Here is a 17,846-nt window from a genome sequence, read left to right as displayed (position 1 = left end):
TGGAACTGCTTGTTATAACCTGAAACGTGTTTTATCTCTAGCTTCTTTTTATTTTTTTGAGACAGAGTTTTGCTCTTGTTACCCAGGCTGGAGTGCAATGGCGCGATCTCGGCTCACCACAACCTCTGCTTCCTGGGTTCAGGCAATTCTCCTGCCTCAGCCTCCTGACTAGATGGGATTACAGGCACTTGCCACCATGCCCAGCTAGGCGGGGTTTACCTTGTTGACCCTGGCGTTTCACCTTGTTGACCAGGATGGTCTCTATCTCTTGACCTCGTGATCCACCCGCCTCAGCCTCCCAAAGTGCTGGGATTACAGGCTTGAGCCACCGCGCCCGGCCTATCTCTAACTTCTGAGACAACCTGCTTGCAGCTTCAGAACTCATTTTGCCCATCACCTTCACTCACCAGTCAGAACCTGCCAGCTCCCCAAACCCTGACAGTGCCAGTAATCTTTCTCCCAGCAGCGTTATGTAACATTTCTTCTTTTCCAATAAAACCTCAAACCTTCTCTTTGTTCCTCAGACATACCAAAGACCACCTAGATTGCATGTATGACTCACATTGCAATTCTTTCTTCCCAAATAAATATTAAATTTACAGCCTTGTCTCCACATTTTTAATCTGATTTTGACACTTGTGAGGAGAGGGTCTTGGCAGCAGAGAGAGTCATGGGAAGCAGGCTTCAGGAGAGTTTGCTGGAGATCAGAGCAGACTGTGACAGCTCAGCATGTGAACCCTGAAACCACAGGAAAGCTGACCTGAGCTGGATGGAGAGGAAGGCTAAGATTTACAGAATCAGGCCGGGTGCCGTGGCTCACGCCTGTAATCCCAGCACTTTGGGAGGCCGAGGCGGGTGGATCACGAGGTCAAAGAGATCGAGACCAACCTGGTCAACATGGTGAAACCCCATCTCTACTGAAAATACAAAAAATTAGCTGGGCATGGTGGCACGTGCCTGTAATCCCAGCTACTCAGGAGGCTGAGGCAGGAGAATTGCCTGAACCCAGGAGGCGGAGATTGCGGTGAGCCGAGATTGCGCCATTGCACTCCAGCCTGGGTAACAAGAGTGAAACTTTGTCTCAAAAAAAAAAAAAAAAAAGATGTACAGAATCAGTCACCAGAAGCTCAGGCACCATTCTACAAGGAGCAGAAAGGATAGCACATCCAGAGTCTCAACAGAGCATGAGCAGCTGGGAGCTAGGAGGACCCAAGCTCATCTCCTGGCCCAGGCCTGGTGGGTGAGGCAAAGATCCAGCTCCATCAAGGGGGCCCAAGGGAGCAGCGTCTTCAGGACAGAGCCAGGTTTTCATTAAAGTAAGAGCACATTAGGAATTGCTTTTGGTTTGGAAAATAGAATTCCAGTTCCCACCACTAAAGATTCCAATTCAGTAGCTTTTATTAAAAAACAAAAACAAAACCCTCTCCAAGTGATTCAGACTACTAGGCAGCTTTGGAAATTACTGTCTAGTCTGGGCGTGGTGGCTCATGTCTGTAATCCCAGCACTTTGGGAGGCCAAGGTGGGTGGATCATGTGAGCCCAGGAGTTCGGGACCAGCCTGAGTAACATATTACGACACCATTTCTGGGCCAGGTGTGGTGGCTCACGCCTGTAATCCTAGTACTTTGGGAGGCCGAGTCATGAGGTCAAGAGATCAAGACCATCCTGGTCAACATGGTGAAACCCCGTCTCTACTAAAAATACAAAAAATTAGCTGGGCATGGTGGCATGTGCCTGTAATCCCAGCTACTCAGGAGGCTGAGGCAGGAGAATTGCCTGAACCCAGGAGGTGGAGGTTGCGGTGAGCGGAGATCGCGCCATTGCACTCCAGCTTGGGTAACAAGAGCGAAACTCTGTCTCAAAAAAAAAAAAAGACTCCATTTCTACAAAAAAAAAAAAAAAAAAAAAATTAGCTGGGCATAGTGGTGTGCATCTGCAGTCCCAGCTGCTCGGGAGGCTGAATTTGGAGGATTGCCTGAGCCAGCAGAGATTGCAGTGAGCTGAAATTAAGCCTGGGTGACAGAGTAAGACCCTGTCTCAAAAAAAAAAAAAAAAAGATATCAAGCCTTGGAATGCATAATAAACATATATAGCAAATACTAAGCAAATATTTGTTGAAATGAATACAGCAAAGTTAGATATTTTTATTAAGCATCATTAGTCAGTTCTTCCATGCTGTAGACTAGGAGTACAATATTGAAAAGGAAAAGACAAGCTGGGTGTGGCGGCTCACGCTAGTAAACTTAGCACTTTGGGAGGCTGCGGCAGGAGGATCACTTGAGCCCGGGCATTTGAGACTAACCTGGGCAATATAGCAAAACTCCATCTCTACAAAAATTAAAAATTCAAAACAAAAATTTTTTTATTAAAAAATTATCCAGGAGTGGTAGCACACACCTGTAGTCTTAGCTACTCAGGAGGCTGAGGTGAGAAGATCACGTAAGCCCAGGAGGTAGAGGCTTCTGTGAGCCTTGATCGTGCCATTGCACTCCAGCCTAGGCGACAGAATAAGACTCGATCTCGAAAGAAAGAAGAGAAAAACTCCACAACCCAGAACAATTACACAACCCTTATGAACCTGATCCCAAAGGACCAAGAGCACAATCAAGCCAGGCGCAGGGGGTCATGCCTATAATTCCAACCCTCTTCAAGAGGCCAAGACGGATGGACTGCTTGAGCCCAGGAGTTCGAGACAAGAATGGGCCACATGGCGAGAACCCCTCTCTACAAAAATACATATCTATACAAAAATTAGCCAGGTGTGGTGGTGCACTCCTATAGTCTCAGCTACTCTGGAGGCTGAGGTGGGAAGCCCAGGAGGTAGAGGCTGAGATGAGCTGTGATGGCAGCACTGCACTCCAGTCTGGGTGACAGAGCGAGACCCTGTCTCAAAAAAAACAAAAAAACAAAAGCATAACCAACTGGCCACAAATTCTTAAATGCCCTTATTTTCCCCTCTCATCCCAATAGGTTCTCACAGTTCACAGCCTCCAAAGGCCTCTGTGTCCAACCAGGTAAATCTGGCATTACAATGAATTACAAAACAAACCAATCACTAAGATCACCCATTCTTTTTGTATCCAGACCAGAAACTATGTGCCCAAAATGAAAGAGAAACAAGCATCCCCTGAGCTACATTCCCACAACCCTGTGCATTAGGTAACTACCAAAAGGTCCTTTCTTCTGTCCTACAACACAACATTCTATCCTCACACAGCTCATGCTTGGATCCGATTTCTATGGTTCCTTGTTGTAACCACATCACCCCAGCCCTCCCCCATCAATAATGTGTGCATAAAGCGTTCTGAGAGGAAAGAATGAACAATGTTATGTAACAAGGGTTCTTCAACTGTATATTACATTACAGAAATGTTAAATGTTTATTTAAAAGGATTATGAGGGGTTTGGCCTTCCTAAGGCAAGAATTCCATTTTCTCCTTCAATCATGAAACTCAACAATTCAAAGATGGATAGGCTAGAGCCTTTCTTCCTTTCTCTTTTTTTTTCTTTTTCTTTTTTTTTTTTTTTTGAGACAGAATCTTGCTGTGTTGCCCAGGTTGGAGCAAAATGGTGCTATCTCAGCTCACTGCAACCTCCACCTCCCGGGTTCAAGCGATTCTCCTGCCTCAGCCTCCCGAGTAGCTGGGATTGCAGGCACCTGCTACCACGCCTGGCTAATTTCTGTATTTTTAGTAGAGACAGGATTTCACCATGTTGGCCAAACTGGTCTCGAACTCCTGACCTCAGGTGAGCTATTCCCCTTGGCCTCCCAAAGTGCTGGGATTACAGGTGTGAACCACCACACCCGCCTTTTTTTTTTTTTAAATCCTGTTTAAGTTTTTATTTTCCTTCATAAGCTTCAGTGAAAAATGCTCCAGGTTTAGGTACAGTATGTCCATGTTCATTTCCTTGAGGCAGGATTGTGTTTCTATGGACACCAGGCAGAAGGCTGCAACACACTGGAGAGACCTTGTCAAGAATACTGACAGCCACAGGATCACCAAAAAATACCCCCAATCCACCCCTTCCTTTTACCTCTGCTGCTATGGTTGCCCAGTCCACACTGTCTTTACCTGGAACCCTGCAGTGGCCTCCAGCCCCTCTCCCTGCTGCCAGTACGGTCAGTTCTCTACCCGCCCATCAGCCAGAGAGATCTCTTTTTTTTTAATTGCATTTTAGGTTTTGGGGTACATGTGAAGAACATGCAAGATTGTTGCATAGGTACACACATGGCAGTGTGATTTGCTGCCTTCCTCCCCTTCGCCTGTATCTGGCATTTCTCCCCATGCTATCTCTCCCCAACTCCCCACCTCCCACTGTCCCTCCCCTATTTCCCCCCAAAGAGAGATCTTTTTATTTTATTTTATTTTTTGAGACAGAGTTTCGCTCTTGTTACCTAGGCTGGAGTACAATGACTCGATCTCGGCTCACTGCAACCTCCGCCTCCTGGGTTCAGGCAATTCTCCTGCCTCAGCCTCCTGAGTAGCTGGGATTACAGGCACGCGCCACCGTGCCCGGCTAATTTTTTGTATTTTTAGTAGAGACGGGGTTCCACCATGTTGACCAGTATCGTCTCGATCTCTTGACCTCGTGATCCACCCGCCTTGGCCTCCCAAAGTGCTGGGATTACAGGTGTGAGCCACCGTGCCCGGCCCTGAGATCTTTTTAATCAGACAAATTGTGTCAGGTCACTCCCATGTCGTAACCTTCTAAGGGACTTCCAGTTGCATTTAGCATGAGACTAAAACTATCCAGTCCCATCCTTCCACCCTGGTCCCAGATACCTGCCCCCAGCACAGCAGCCAGAGTGATTTAGGTAATGTAATTCCCCTGTCCAACACTTTGCGTGGCTGCCACCTCACTCAGAGCTGATGTCAGAGCCCTCACAGTGGCCTTCAAGGCCCCACACAGGCCAGCAATCCATTACTCTCAGACCCCATCTGGTACCATTCCCATTCAAACCCTTCACTCCTCCAGGCCTGGAATGCTCTTCCCCCATCCTCCAGTGCGGCTTATGTCCCCACCTTACTCCAGTCTTGGCTCCAATGCCATCTCCTCCTAAGGCTCCACTGATCACACTCACACGGCATACTCTCTCCCCTCCCTCTCTCCCTCACTCGCTCTCCTGTTTTATTTTTTCCCCAGCACCTTGGCCACATCTGACATAATGTAAATATCACTGGCTCATTTATTGGTCCACAAGGATGTAGCTCCAAGAGGTCAGGGATTCTGATCTGCTCTCTGCACTTCTTTCCCAAGCACAGTGGGAAAATACTGTTCTCCCCAAACAGTGCTGGCACATCACAGGGCTTAGCAAATGCTACTGAAGGAGAGAAAGCACTGACTCCCACCTTCCCTGCTTACCTCCCTGCCCAGCCACAGTGACTTTCTCTCTGTTCCTCCAGCAGCCAAGCTCATGCCCACTTCGGCACATTGCACACTTCTGCCTGGAGTGCTCTGTTGACAGCTACTCCAGCCCAGGCCCTCTCATGTCAGATCTGAAAGTGTCTTGTTTATTCATGAAGCTACTTGTTTATTTCCTGTCTCTACCACTGAAGCAGAATCTCTAGAGCAGGGGCTCTGTGCCGTTCACAGAGGATTCTGTGGTGTTTGCAATGGGTTCAACACTTAGTAGGTGCTCAGTAAATATCTGTTGGAGGTGCAACCAATCCAGCTTATGTGGGTCTGTTTTCTCAAATATAAAATAAAGAATGTGAGATTGGATGAGATAGTTTGCACTTATAATCACAGCACTCTGGGAGACCAAGGCAGGTTTGGAGGACAGGAGTTTAAGACCAGCCTGGGAAATACACTGAGACCTCACCTCTACAAAACATAAAAAAAAAATTGCCGGTATAGTGGTGCACACCTATGGTCCCAGTTTCTCTGGAGGCTGAGGCAGAATGACTGCTTGAACCCGGATGGCTGGGGTTGCAGTGAGCAATGATTGTGTCACTACGCTCCAGCCTGGGCAACAGAGCGAAATCCTGTTTCAAAAAATACACACACACACACACACACACACACACACACGCCATATGCTTTCCTTGGCCTCTCAACGTGCTATGATTACAGTTGCAAACCACCTCATCCAGCCTCAGCATTCTTAGTTTATATTCTAGAAAACTGAGACCCACATAAGCTCAATCGGGACACATATATATAAATAAGAAAGCTGATAGTCTAAGATACTCTCTAGCAAAGATACTCTCTAGGTCTCTTTGGGCTCTAAAATATTGATGGTACATTCTTGCAACACAATAGAGTTTACAAAGAGCCTTCATGTATAACAGCTCATGCAGAGCCCTGGAAGGTAATTAACACGATTGTAATCATTCAGTTTTTGCATCCGAAAAAAATTGCTGACGGTGCGACTGGTCCAAAGAGACAGCTGTTTAGCCGGCAGAGCTGAGGCTAAATCCACAATTTTGTCAGTGCCGCTACAATGCCAGCAGAATTAAGCAGGATTTTCTAGTCCTTACAAATAGGTTCAAGGCAATCACAAGTTTGCTGGTTTACTTCACACTAACCCAAAAAAGTACTTCATAGGAACTTCCGATTGTTTTTCCGAGTTTTCCGTGAACATGCTGGTCATTTCAGAACGAATAGTCAATCAGTACAAATAGACTTACTGGCACGGGAATACCTGACCGTTGAACATCGAGATCTGTGAGGCAGACATTTGAACCCGTTTTCAGCTCGCTGGGTGTGTAAAATCATCTGTCTGCGCTCCACCAGCTCGCCCGGGACGGGGCGCCTCGCAGCAGAGTAGGCGCGCTCAGGAAGAGATCGACTTTCTCAGGTTGTGGCCTGAGTGTAGAAATCTGCCCGAGTTCAGGAGGGCGCCTGGGAAACTCGGCCAATGTGTCCAGCTGGGACTGCAGGGTCCCTGATCCCACTCGCCCTAGCCCGAAGCGCAAGGAGGGCAGGGTCAGCCCCGCGCTCCCGCAGATCCCCCAGCCCCGACCCGCCTCACCCGTAGGTGGTCAGCAGCGCCTTGTTGACCAGCACAATGAGGAAGGAGCAGGTCCCGTAGAAGAGCGCCGACAGCAGCCTGGCCACCCGCGAGGGCAGCCGCGCCGCGCCGGAATCCGCGCCCGCGTCCTCGGCCTCGGCCTGGCCGCCGGCAGTCATCTCCCGCTGCGGAGCGGACCCCACCACCCGCCAGCCTCAGCCACACACTGGTCCCTCCGGCCGGGCCGGGGAAGAGGGCGCGGCAGGAAGAGGAAGAGCCCGGCGCAACCCCAGGTCCCGGCCCGCCTCCTGAGAGCACCCCGAAGCCGGTGTGGGAGGCCCCTGCGCGCTGGACTTCACCCTGGCTCCAGGCACCTCCTTCGGTCTCCAGGGCCAGAAACGCGTTGGGGAGTAGAAAAGCGCTGCCTTCTTCCAGACTTTCCTGGGGAGAAACGCTTGCTCAAATCTCAGGGCTTGTTCTGCTTTTTTTTTTTCCTACAGCTTTTTTGTTGAGCATTTCATTTACGTACAATGAAATGTACACATCTTGCCAGTCCACAGTTTGAGATGAGCCTCGGCAAGGGCATCCACCCGAGTAACTTCTCGAAGTTCTCTTTGCTGCTCCTTTGGAGTTAACGCCCGAATCTCATCGCTATTGCTGTCAGTTAGGTTTGCCTTTTCCGCAATTTCAAATAAACAGGGCACTTTCTAGAATTATGAATGAGCATGTGCTCTCAGGGTTTTTCACTCCATGTGTTAGATTCGCCCATGTGGTTTGTTTCATTGTTGAGCAGTATCACAAATTGTGTATCCATTGGTTGGTTGTTTCCAGCTTAGGACCATTAGGAAAAATGCTCCCAGGAAAATTTGTGATCGTTTGTGGGACCTGTGTTTTCATTTCTCTTCAATAAGTATCTAGGAGTGGGGGGGGGCTGGGAGTAAGGTGGGTGAAGCCTTGGGACTTGGGTGTCCGCTGGGTGCTTTGTGGGAGGTCGACTCCTCACGGAGGGCCCTTTGCCTTTGCGCCAGGTCAGTTGAAGAACTTCTCAGAACTGCCTACTCTCGTCTTTAAAAATATAAACTTACAGCTTCTTAGAAAACCTGAATATTCCAAGTTAAATAAAAATTGGGGCCGGGCGCGGTGGCTCACGCCTATAATCCCAGCACTTTGGGAGGCCGAGGCGGGTGGATCACGAGGTCAAGAGATCAAGACCATACTGGTCAATGAGGTGAAACCCCGTCTCTACTAAAAATACAAAAACTAGCTGGGCATGGTGGTGCGCGCCTGTAGTCCCAGCTACTCGGGAGGCTGAGGCAGGAGAATTGCTTGAACCCAGAAGGGAGGTTGCGGTGAGCCGAGATCGTGCCATGGCACTCTAGCCTGGGGAACAATAGCGAAACTCCGTCTCAAAAAAAAAAAAAAAAGTTGGGGCCTAACTACATAGATGCCCAGAGAATTGTTTTTCTAAGGCACTGAACAACAAGGAGAATGAAAACTGGGAAACATTTTCAGCCCTGATAAGAACTAAAGGAGAACATGTAAAATAGCCCTGAAAAGACCAGAAGAACCCAAGTTGCTGAAAACAAGAAAAAAAAAAAAAGACATGTAAGCCCACTTTAAAAGAGAAAATGAATTCATATTAAAATTGAACAGTCATTTTGGTTAATTTCCTTAGAACATTCAATGTTCTTGTGAATCTCCAAATGTTTTGACTGCAAAAAAGAGTATTTTAGAGTCACTTTTAATGATGGCCTTCATCATAATTGCATTTAATTTGCTTGTATATACATACTTCCAGGATCTTACCAGTCAAAATCTCATCCTTACTGTTTAAACCACAGCTCACACTAAGGAGTTGCTTGTGACATTCTGCTGCACAAGGGTAGGACAGACTGACCCTTGCTATTGCAAATACATAACTAAAGATCTACCAGAAATAACTGATGAAAAAAGAAAGAAAAGTACACAGGCTTTAAGTGCATTCTTGAGGAGGTGACCATCCTAAATATAAGTGAAATGAAATTCCAGTTCCTTATCACCCTAATTTAAGGCCTGGGGATGGGGTGGCAATAGTTATCCAATACTTATCCACAGCAGCAGTATATTTTTAATACTGTAGTGATGAACCAGATGAGGCACTTAAACATCTATAATCTTTTTTTTTTTTTTTTTTGAGATGGAGTTTCACTCTTGTTACCCAGGCTGGAGTGCAATGGCACGATCTCAGCTCACCGCAACCTCCACCTCCTGGGTTCAGGCAATTCTCCTGCCTCAGCCTCCTGAGTAGCTGGGATTACAGGCACGTGCCACCATGCCCAGCTAATTTTTTTTGTATTTTTAGTAGAGACGGGGTTTCACCATGTTGACCAGGATGGTCTCGATCTCTTAAACTCGTGATCCACCCGCCTCGGCCTCCCAAAGTGCTGGGATTACAGGCTTGAGCCACCACGCCTGGCAACATCTATAATCCTAAAGGCCATAAAGAAAAACAATTCACACTGTAACTACAACTATGCAAACATGTACTGAAATAATGCTGATGAACATAAAGACTGTAGGTGATCTTGCTATCATTTAAAATTTTATATCATGGTTACTATATTTTTGATAAGAAAACAAATTATACAGGCTTTAAGAATTACCATGTACTTCAAGTTTTAAATTAAAATAAATTTTTATTCAAAGCATCTTTTAAAATTACAGCATGTTTATTCTTATGCTGTTAACTCTGCCAAGCTACATCTTAGCCATATGAAGCATAAAACACTTCCAAATTTGAATGTAAACCACATTTTTTAAAACAAAAAGCAGTCATAACCCACCTCAAATTTTAGATACCAATTTTATCCAAGTATATAGCTTATATCAAAAAAGAACATTTTAAATGTTTCTATAGCAAATAGTTGTAATAATTTCTTAAAGTGTTGTAATTATACAAATAAAACATGTTTATGAAAAACCTATTAGCTGACAAAAGCTGACTGGAGAAACAAAGAAAACCCTTACTTTTGAAGACCTTAAAGGTTATCATCTGTGAGTTGGCAAATATTTGTATTTGAAAACTTCTTACTACCCTTCTTTAGTTAAGTTGATCAGTTTAAATTTCCGAAGACTGATGAGTGTTGTTTTTAGTTCATTAAATCACATATTTGAGAAGAAAACTTCTAGAGGAAATGCTGAAATATAAACCAAGGCAATTCAGATGCTATAGTCTCTCTTAACCAGCTTATAAGTGCTCCAAATTAAAATTCTATATACCACATTACAAACAAAATTCTTAGACCATTACAAATATAAATTCTCATTTAAAAAAAAAAATCCCTAAAGATTTGTAACTTACTGTACAGAGGAATTACATTTTTAAAGTATGTCCTCATCATACACATTATTTATACTATCATATCTTCTTTCATACTTTTTCTCCTCTTCCAAGACATTTACATGCCTCCCCTTCCCCAAGGCTACATATTTTAAACTATCTGTGTACTGTGACACACTGGGATTTTTGGATGAAGAAGCCTACTTTCTAATGTTTAAACTATATCTGTAGGAACTTTCAACTCAAAAAAGCTAAAAGGCTCTGAAGAGCCCATATTTCCCTCTACTACTCTGAGTTTTACTCCAATTAAGCAATCTGTAAATTACCATGCTATGCATGTCAAAAGCCAAAATGATGGAAGTTTTTGCCTATATAAAGGAGGTGGTCTGCTCAGCTCTTGATTTTCCTGTTCATGCTTCAGTACATAAAGTGGTGTTTAATAACTTTATTTAGAAAAACGGCTTAAAACCACCATACAAGTTAACACACTTGCAGTTAAAATTATTTCAGAAGCCTACTTATTTGAGTAGCTAATATTTTCTGCAGTGTTTAACTGATAGCTAAATTTAGTGAACATAAAATAGCTTGGCATGTTATTCTGAAGTAAAGCAAGAAAGTGGCTTTATGCACTGAAAATATAAATATGGAGGCTTCAATTTTCTAATAATTCTAAACAAGCAGTACAATTAAAATGTAGTGTTTGCTAACAAAAGATCTAAAACATTTCACTACAAAACAACCCTGTAGGTGTCCCTTTAGTAAAAATCCAAGTGCCAGATCTCATTACAGGGCCCTTAATGTTACTTTTAAAATTAACAATCACTATGTTACCTAGACTTTGCAAGATTAATCACTCAATTTCAGCAAATGAGAAATATGAAATGTGCAAAAGTTCCTAAGTTAACATGCTAGGGATGACAAGTGCTTTTCAAACTTAAATATTATACTGAGTTGTAAAGCCCCAGAAAGATAGAATAAGACTGATTTTGCTCCAATTTCAAAATTTTGAACTATTGTGTATCTTACCAAGATCTTCAAATATCTATTTTCTTCTAAGTCCATTACTTAGAACATCTTCCATATTCCAAAATAGTCAGCCTTCCATTTCTCTAGACTTAGTGGGCGCAGTATTTTGCAATTTAAAACTATCTCTTACATATCTTATACTTTCTTGCTTGCTTCAGTGTTTACAGTATTGTTAAACATACCAATATACATTGTTAAAAATGATCTTATAAATAATGTTTCAACCTTCTTTGGTTATTTGTACCATTCCGATTTTTATGCAAGTGTCTTATTCACAAAGTGCTTCCTGTGAGAACTGCTTCCAATGAATGCATTAAACTTGCAAAATCTAGCTTCCCACAATCTGTAGTTTTCTACCCTGTACTGTGCAGTCCATATTTACAAAATATTTTAAACTTTACATCAAATCCATTTCCATATAAAAAAAGTGCATCTCTCTCACCCCATATTCTGGGGCAATAACATTCTTCATAAATTTCTACAGAATAGCAGCCTATGATAAGCAAATAAGGTGCTGAGCTTATGCCCAAGGATCTACTTTTTAAGTACGCTGGGCAGTAATTCTGTACAGTGGAACAGTCAGTGTCCAGGCTACTGTCGGAGTGGTGCCCCAGTCAGGTTGGCAAGCTCTATGAGCGCAAGGGCTCCGTGCAGGCGCTCCCGCTGCTCCTGCAGCCGGCGCTGGGCCCCCCTCTTCTCGTCGTCCTCTTCATCAGACTGAAGGTATTCCAGAGGGTCCTGCTGCTCCTGATCAGCCTTCTGAACCAGCTTGCTTTTCAAGGTAGGGGTGCGCTGCTCTCTCATTTCCCAATACCTAAGTGAAATGCAGCTGAATGAGTTACATGGCAGACACGAGATGCCAAATGTTTACTTTTCTTTTTAAAAAGTTCTGTACCACAATATTACTTTTATGTGATTCAGTTTATAAAGTTATAAAGTGATTTAAAATACATTTCTTATTTATAGAGGAAAGAAACTGAAGTTCAACAAGGTTAAGAGACGTGCTCAGGTTTCTATAATAAACCTGGCAGTTCTAGATCTTCTACTCACTCTCAAATCACGTTTTTGCCATTAAACTATTGCTGCCTTAAAGATCCTGTGTGAAATGGACTACAGTAAAATACAGAAATAGTAGAAAAAACAGTCTTTAGAAACTTATTTATCCTATCCACAGAGGGATGGTAACTGACAGCATTAACTCTGTCAACTATTAAAGCCACAAACTATGACAAAGTGATTAAGATCTGGGACAGAGTTTATTCAAAAACTTGAAAACACTACCCTTATTCTATTACAAAGCCAACTGATAATTTACAAGAGAAAACGCAAATGTTCAACTCTTTGGTAACTTAAAAAATAGTATTTAAAGGACAGTAACAGAGCATACAAAAAAAAAAGCCTTGTATGTTAATATTCATAGTAGCTTTATATGTAATAGCCAAAAATAACCCAAATGCACATCAACAAGTAAATGAATAAACAAACTACTTTTGTATAAAACTACTGTTTTATACTGACAGCAGATCAGTGTTGTTTGAAGAGAAGGGGAACAGGGAGGAATGCGTGGTTCAGGTCACAGAGGGGCACGAGGAAACTTGGAAATGATGGATATGTTCGCCATCTTGATTGTGGAGATGGTTTCACAGTATATACATATGTCAAAATGTATCAAATTGTACACTTTAAATGTAGCATAATCTCTTGTATGTCACTTATATACCAACAAAGCGGTTATTTATTTATTTATTTATTTATTTATTGAGACAGAGTCTCACTCCTTCACCGAGGCCGAAGTGAAGAGGCGCAATCTCGGCTCACTGCAACTTCCGCCTCCTGGGTTCACGTGATTCTCGTGCCTCAGCCTCCTGAGTGGCTGGGATTACAGGCGCCTGCCATCACACCCAGCTAATTTTAGTAGAGAGGGGGTTTCTCTATTCTGGCCAGGCTGATCTCCAACTCCCGACCTCTGGTGATCTGCCCACCTCAGCCTCCCAGAGTACTGGGATTACAGTCGTGAGCCACCGCGCCTGGCCTGTATCTTTAGTAGAGATGGGGTCTTACAATTTAGCCAGTCTGATCTCGAACTCCAGACCTCAAGTGATCCACCCACCTCAACCAAAGTGTTGGGAGTACAGGCGTGAGCCATCGTACTAGCCCCAACAAAGCTGTTTTTAAAAATTACAAGCAAAAAATAATAATACAACTACCAGATTTCAGGAAAAACAGACTACTCAAAGTAGAAAAGTTTTGGCAGTGCCCACAGAGGTCTGAAAAAAGTGCAAATCGTTCAGTATGACTTGAAGGATGACTAGAAAAGGAGAATGGCAAAAGATAAGTTCAGCAAGTCAGCAGGAACCAGGTAATGAAGGGCTTTGAATTCCCTAATAAAGGGTTTAGCCTTTAGGCTGAGGATCATACTGACATTTTAGAAAGATCCCTCTGGCAGCAGCATGAAAAATGGATTGAGAGCATTAAAGTGGCTGAATTTTAGTTACTAAGGAGGTAGGTGTCATAACTTGGTCACTGAGTAGACAGGAGAAAGACAAGGAAAAAGACAAGGAGGCCAGGTGCAGTGGCTCATGCCTATAATCCCAACATTCTGGGAGGCCAAGGTGGGAGAATCACTTGACCCCAGGAGTTTGAAACCAGTGTGGGAACGTGGTAAGACCCTGTCTCTACAAAAAAGTTAAAAATTAGGTGGGCATGATGGCACACACCTGTGGTCCCACCTACTCAGGAGGCTTAAGTGGAGGACCACTTGACCCCAGGACGTCGAGGTTCCAGTGAGCTAATAGTCCTGCTACTACAGTCCAGCCTCAACAAGAATGAGACCTTGTCTCAAAAAAAAAAAAAATTAAAAAGCCCGGGTGCAGTGACTCAAGCCTGTAATCCCAGCACTTTGGCAGGCCGAGGCGGGTGGTCAAGAGATAGAGACCATCCTGGTCAACATGGTGAAACCCCGTCTCTACTATAAATACAAAAAATTAGCTGGGCATGGTGGCACGTGCCTGTAGTCCCAGCTACTCAGGAGGCTGAGGGAAGAGAATTGCCTGAACCCAGAAGGCGGGGGTTGCGGTGAGCGGAAATTGCACCATTGCACTCCAGCCTGGGTAGCAAGAGTGAAACTCCGCCTCAAAAAAAAAAAAAGACAAGCATGACCAGTAAGCTTCTGGCTTGAACAAAATTAGAAATAATGGGGCCATAGGAGCCAATCAGGAGAAAGATGAACGAAGTGATGGAGATATTTAGTTTAAGATACCCCTAGAATAGCCCATCTAAACAGACAAGTTCTATGACAGTGCTAACAAATTTCCCTGGACTTCAATAATCAAACAGTATTTCCAGATTCCATTATCTAATTCTTATGTATTTTTATGCAAACGAAACAGAGTGTATTCCTTCAAATATTTATCAAGGCTCATAAGCTATGCTAGGTCCTAGGCTTACAGCAACAAACAAGACAAATATCCCTGCCCTGGGAAGCTTCCAGTCTGGCAGGGAAGGTAGACAATAAACAAACAAAATTGTGATGGATGTTTTGAAAAGGAAAAGGAAAGCATCTGTTAAGTGCGTCCCAGCCCGTTTGTTTCAGGGGTTGGTGAGCAGGTCAGGGAAGCTTCCCTGAGTAAGAGATGAAGGTGAGCAAGAGGCTAAGTCAAGCGGAGAGCAAGTGCTCCAGGCAGAGGGAGCAGGGTGCACATTAGCCTTGATACAAAGGTAGCTGTGTTGAGAAACCCACAGCTCGGTGTGACAAGGGACAGTTGCCTTACCAGAGGGAGGCGGGGCTTCGGCAGCACAGCTAGAATCCTGGACTTCCCCCTAAGCAGCCAGTGAGAAGCTTGGGAGAGGCCTGAGCAGCTGCTGCCAGCTTGTGCACAGCAGACAGGTCTTTTGACAAAAATATACTTACAGAAATTATTTTATATGGCCCCCTTGTTGCCATTGGAAAAAATTAAATTGGTATCTTTGGAACCTCACCCAAGAAGAACCACTAACATCTATCCCCGGTTTTTTTTGAGACAGGGTCTCAGCCTGTCACCCTGGCTGGAGGGTAGGAGTGCAGGAGTGGAGTGGGGCCATCTCGGCTCACTGCAACCTCCACCTCCCAGGTTCTACCGATTCTCCTGCCTCAGTCTCCCAAGTAGCTGGGATTATAGGCACGCACCACTACTGCTCAGCTAATTTTTGTATTTTTTTAGCAAAGATGGGGTTTCACTATGTTGGCCAGGCTGGTCTCGAACTCCTGACCTCAAGTCATCCACCTGCTTCGGCCCCCTAAAGTGCTGGGATTACAGGTGTGAGCTACTGCGCCCAGCTGTCTATCCCTGTTTTAATTGGCACATAGCTAATGCTAACATAAAGAAAATGAAGAAGGGTAGCATTCATGACAAGTGAAACATAATACACATAAAACATTCTTTCAAAATGGGAAAACTCTTCCTTTTAAGATAAACTGTGGTCTGGGCACTCTAATTATATTGTAATTTTTCTATCACACACAGATTCTAAGATGCTAATAGCACCATAACAATTTTATAGAAAATCAGAGGTCATTTCTAATTACATTACAAAATGTATATAGATACAGCTTATTTAAAATGACAGGAGTGCCCAAGTCCCTAACATAGCCCAAGCCCACGCTACGCATCTTTATGGTGGACTAAAGGCAGCATTCCTGACCTTGCCAGCCACTCGGCCGCGGCCTTGTTGTCGGCAGCCTGATGCTTGCTGAGTGTGTCCGTGGGCTCCTCTCTCTTCAGCCTGGCATAGGGGTGCTTCGGACAGTGGCGGTTTGCATGGGTGAATCTGCTCAGGCAGCCTTCAAAACACAAGGTTAGCACCTGTCAGGATCTGGACATCCAGCACACAGACATGTGGACAACATTCAGTTTCACTGGTATCCAGAAACGTAAAATAACACGGTGAAATATAGGATCTATAATTTGAAGGAGAAAACAACCAAACCATTCTTAGCACAGTCTCATCAATGCCAAAGCGGGGACAGGAAGACAGTCACATTTTGGTCATGGCCATGTGTCCAACACCATTGGAAAGTGGTTTATTAGCATGAATTCAAAATGTTCAAAATGACAGCGCATGGTAGCTCATGCCTAAAATCCCAGAACTTTGGGAGGCTGAGGTGGGCGAATCACTTGAGGTCAGGAGTTAAGAGACCAACCTGGCCAATGTGGCGAAATGCCATCTCTACTAAAAATTCAAAAATTAGTTGGGCATGGTGGCCTGTGCCTGTAAATCTCAGCCACTCAGGAGGCTGAGGCAGGAGAATCACGTGAACTTGAGAGGGAAGCGGAAGAGGCAGTGAGCCAAGATTGAGCCATTGCACTCCAGCCTGGGCAACAAACAGAGCAGGACTCCATCTAGGGGAAAAAAAAAAGTTCAAAACCTTGGACCCGGAAATTCTATTTGTGGAATCTATCATAAGGAAGCATCCAAAAAGATGAATAAAGCTACAAGTGTGCAAACATTCCCCTCAGCTTTGCTGGTAACAAGAACATTTAAAAAACAAATTAAATATTCAGGCCAGGCGAGGTAATAGGGAGAGAATCAGGCAGGATTACACGCCTGTAATCCCAGCACTTTAGGAGGCCAATGCAGGCAGATCACCTGAGGTCAGGAGTTTGAGACCAGCCTGGTCAACAGGGTGAAACCCCATCTCTACTAAAAATACAAAAATTAGCCGGATGTGGTGGCACACGCCTGTAATCCCAGCTACTCTGGAGGCTGAGGCAGGTGAATCGTTTGAACTTGAGAGGCGGAGGTTGCAGTGAGCCAGGATCATGCCACTGTATTCCAGCCTGGGCGAAAAGCGAGACTCCGATTCAAAACAATTAAAAAAAAATTAAATAAATATTAATTATCCAACATAGAGGAAACCACTGTGTATAGGCTTAAGCAAACTTGCTAGATGAAAAGTTGGCAGACCTTTGCAACATTTGTAATGATCAAGAAAATTATAGAGCAACAAGACAGACTGCACTGAATTTCAAATATGCTGTAACTGCATAAAAATGTGCATCTTTAGAAACTGATAAATGATTAAGAAAATCACTTAGGATAATATATAGAAAGTTTAAAATGTTGCTCCAAAGGCTGTATTTACTTTCACAGATTTTTCTACTGCCTGCAACTGGATATAGTATGTTTAATTGCCCTTTAAGGTTTCATTAAAAAAGACTACTTTATTTAAAAATCAATCATTTCTTAAGCCAGGCACAGAAAGACAAACATCACTTGTTCTCACTTATTTATTGGATCTAAATATCAAAACAATTGAACTCATGGAGATAGTGAGTGGAGTAGAACAATGGTTACCAAGGGCTGGGGGCGGGAAGGGGAGCTGGAGGATGAGGGGAGGGGATGGTTAATGGGTACCAAAAAATAGAAAGAATGAATAAGACCCAGTATTTTACAGCACAAGGTGACTACAGTCAATAATAATTTAAGTGTACATTCTAAAATAACTTAAGCATATAACTGGATTATTTGTAACACAAAGGACACATGCTTGAAGGGATGGAGAGACCA

General features: G+C 44.0%; 2 protein-coding genes across 10 annotated transcripts in view; both read right to left on the bottom strand.

Annotated features, from left to right (window-relative positions):
- SLC35D2 (solute carrier family 35 member D2) overlaps nucleotides 1-7,213 on the bottom strand; it is an 86,465-nt gene extending 79,252 nt beyond the window's left edge. For 7 of the 9 annotated variants that reach the window (XM_054254026.2, XM_002742755.7, XM_008993813.5 and 4 more), the window contains exon 1: nucleotides 6,977-7,213. In XM_054254026.2, coding sequence (XP_054110001.1) covers nucleotides 6,977-7,134 — 158 coding nt within the window. In that variant the 5' untranslated portion in view covers nucleotides 7,135-7,213. Of the gene's footprint in view, nucleotides 1-5,364; nucleotides 5,446-6,976 lie in introns of those variants that run through there. The other 2 variants (XM_054254023.2, XM_078365785.1) reach the window with 2 other exon arrangements.
- A 2,391-nt stretch (nucleotides 7,214-9,604) lies between these two features.
- The window catches only part of ZNF367 (zinc finger protein 367), a 33,120-nt gene continuing 24,878 nt past the window's right edge, over nucleotides 9,605-17,846 (bottom strand). Inside the window, exons 4-5 of the mRNA XM_035300457.3 lie at nucleotides 15,981-16,119; nucleotides 9,605-12,114 (exon numbers count right to left, since the gene is read on the bottom strand). Of these exons, the coding sequence (XP_035156348.2) occupies nucleotides 11,892-12,114; nucleotides 15,981-16,119 (362 nt within the window). The 3' untranslated portion in view covers nucleotides 9,605-11,891. The remainder of the gene's footprint in view (nucleotides 12,115-15,980; nucleotides 16,120-17,846) is intronic.

Source organism: Callithrix jacchus, chromosome 1, assembly GCF_049354715.1.
Source record: "Callithrix jacchus isolate 240 chromosome 1, calJac240_pri, whole genome shotgun sequence".
Classification (NCBI taxonomy): Eukaryota; Metazoa; Chordata; class Mammalia; order Primates; family Cebidae; genus Callithrix; species Callithrix jacchus.
This window is presented reverse-complemented; position numbering and strand designations above follow the sequence as displayed.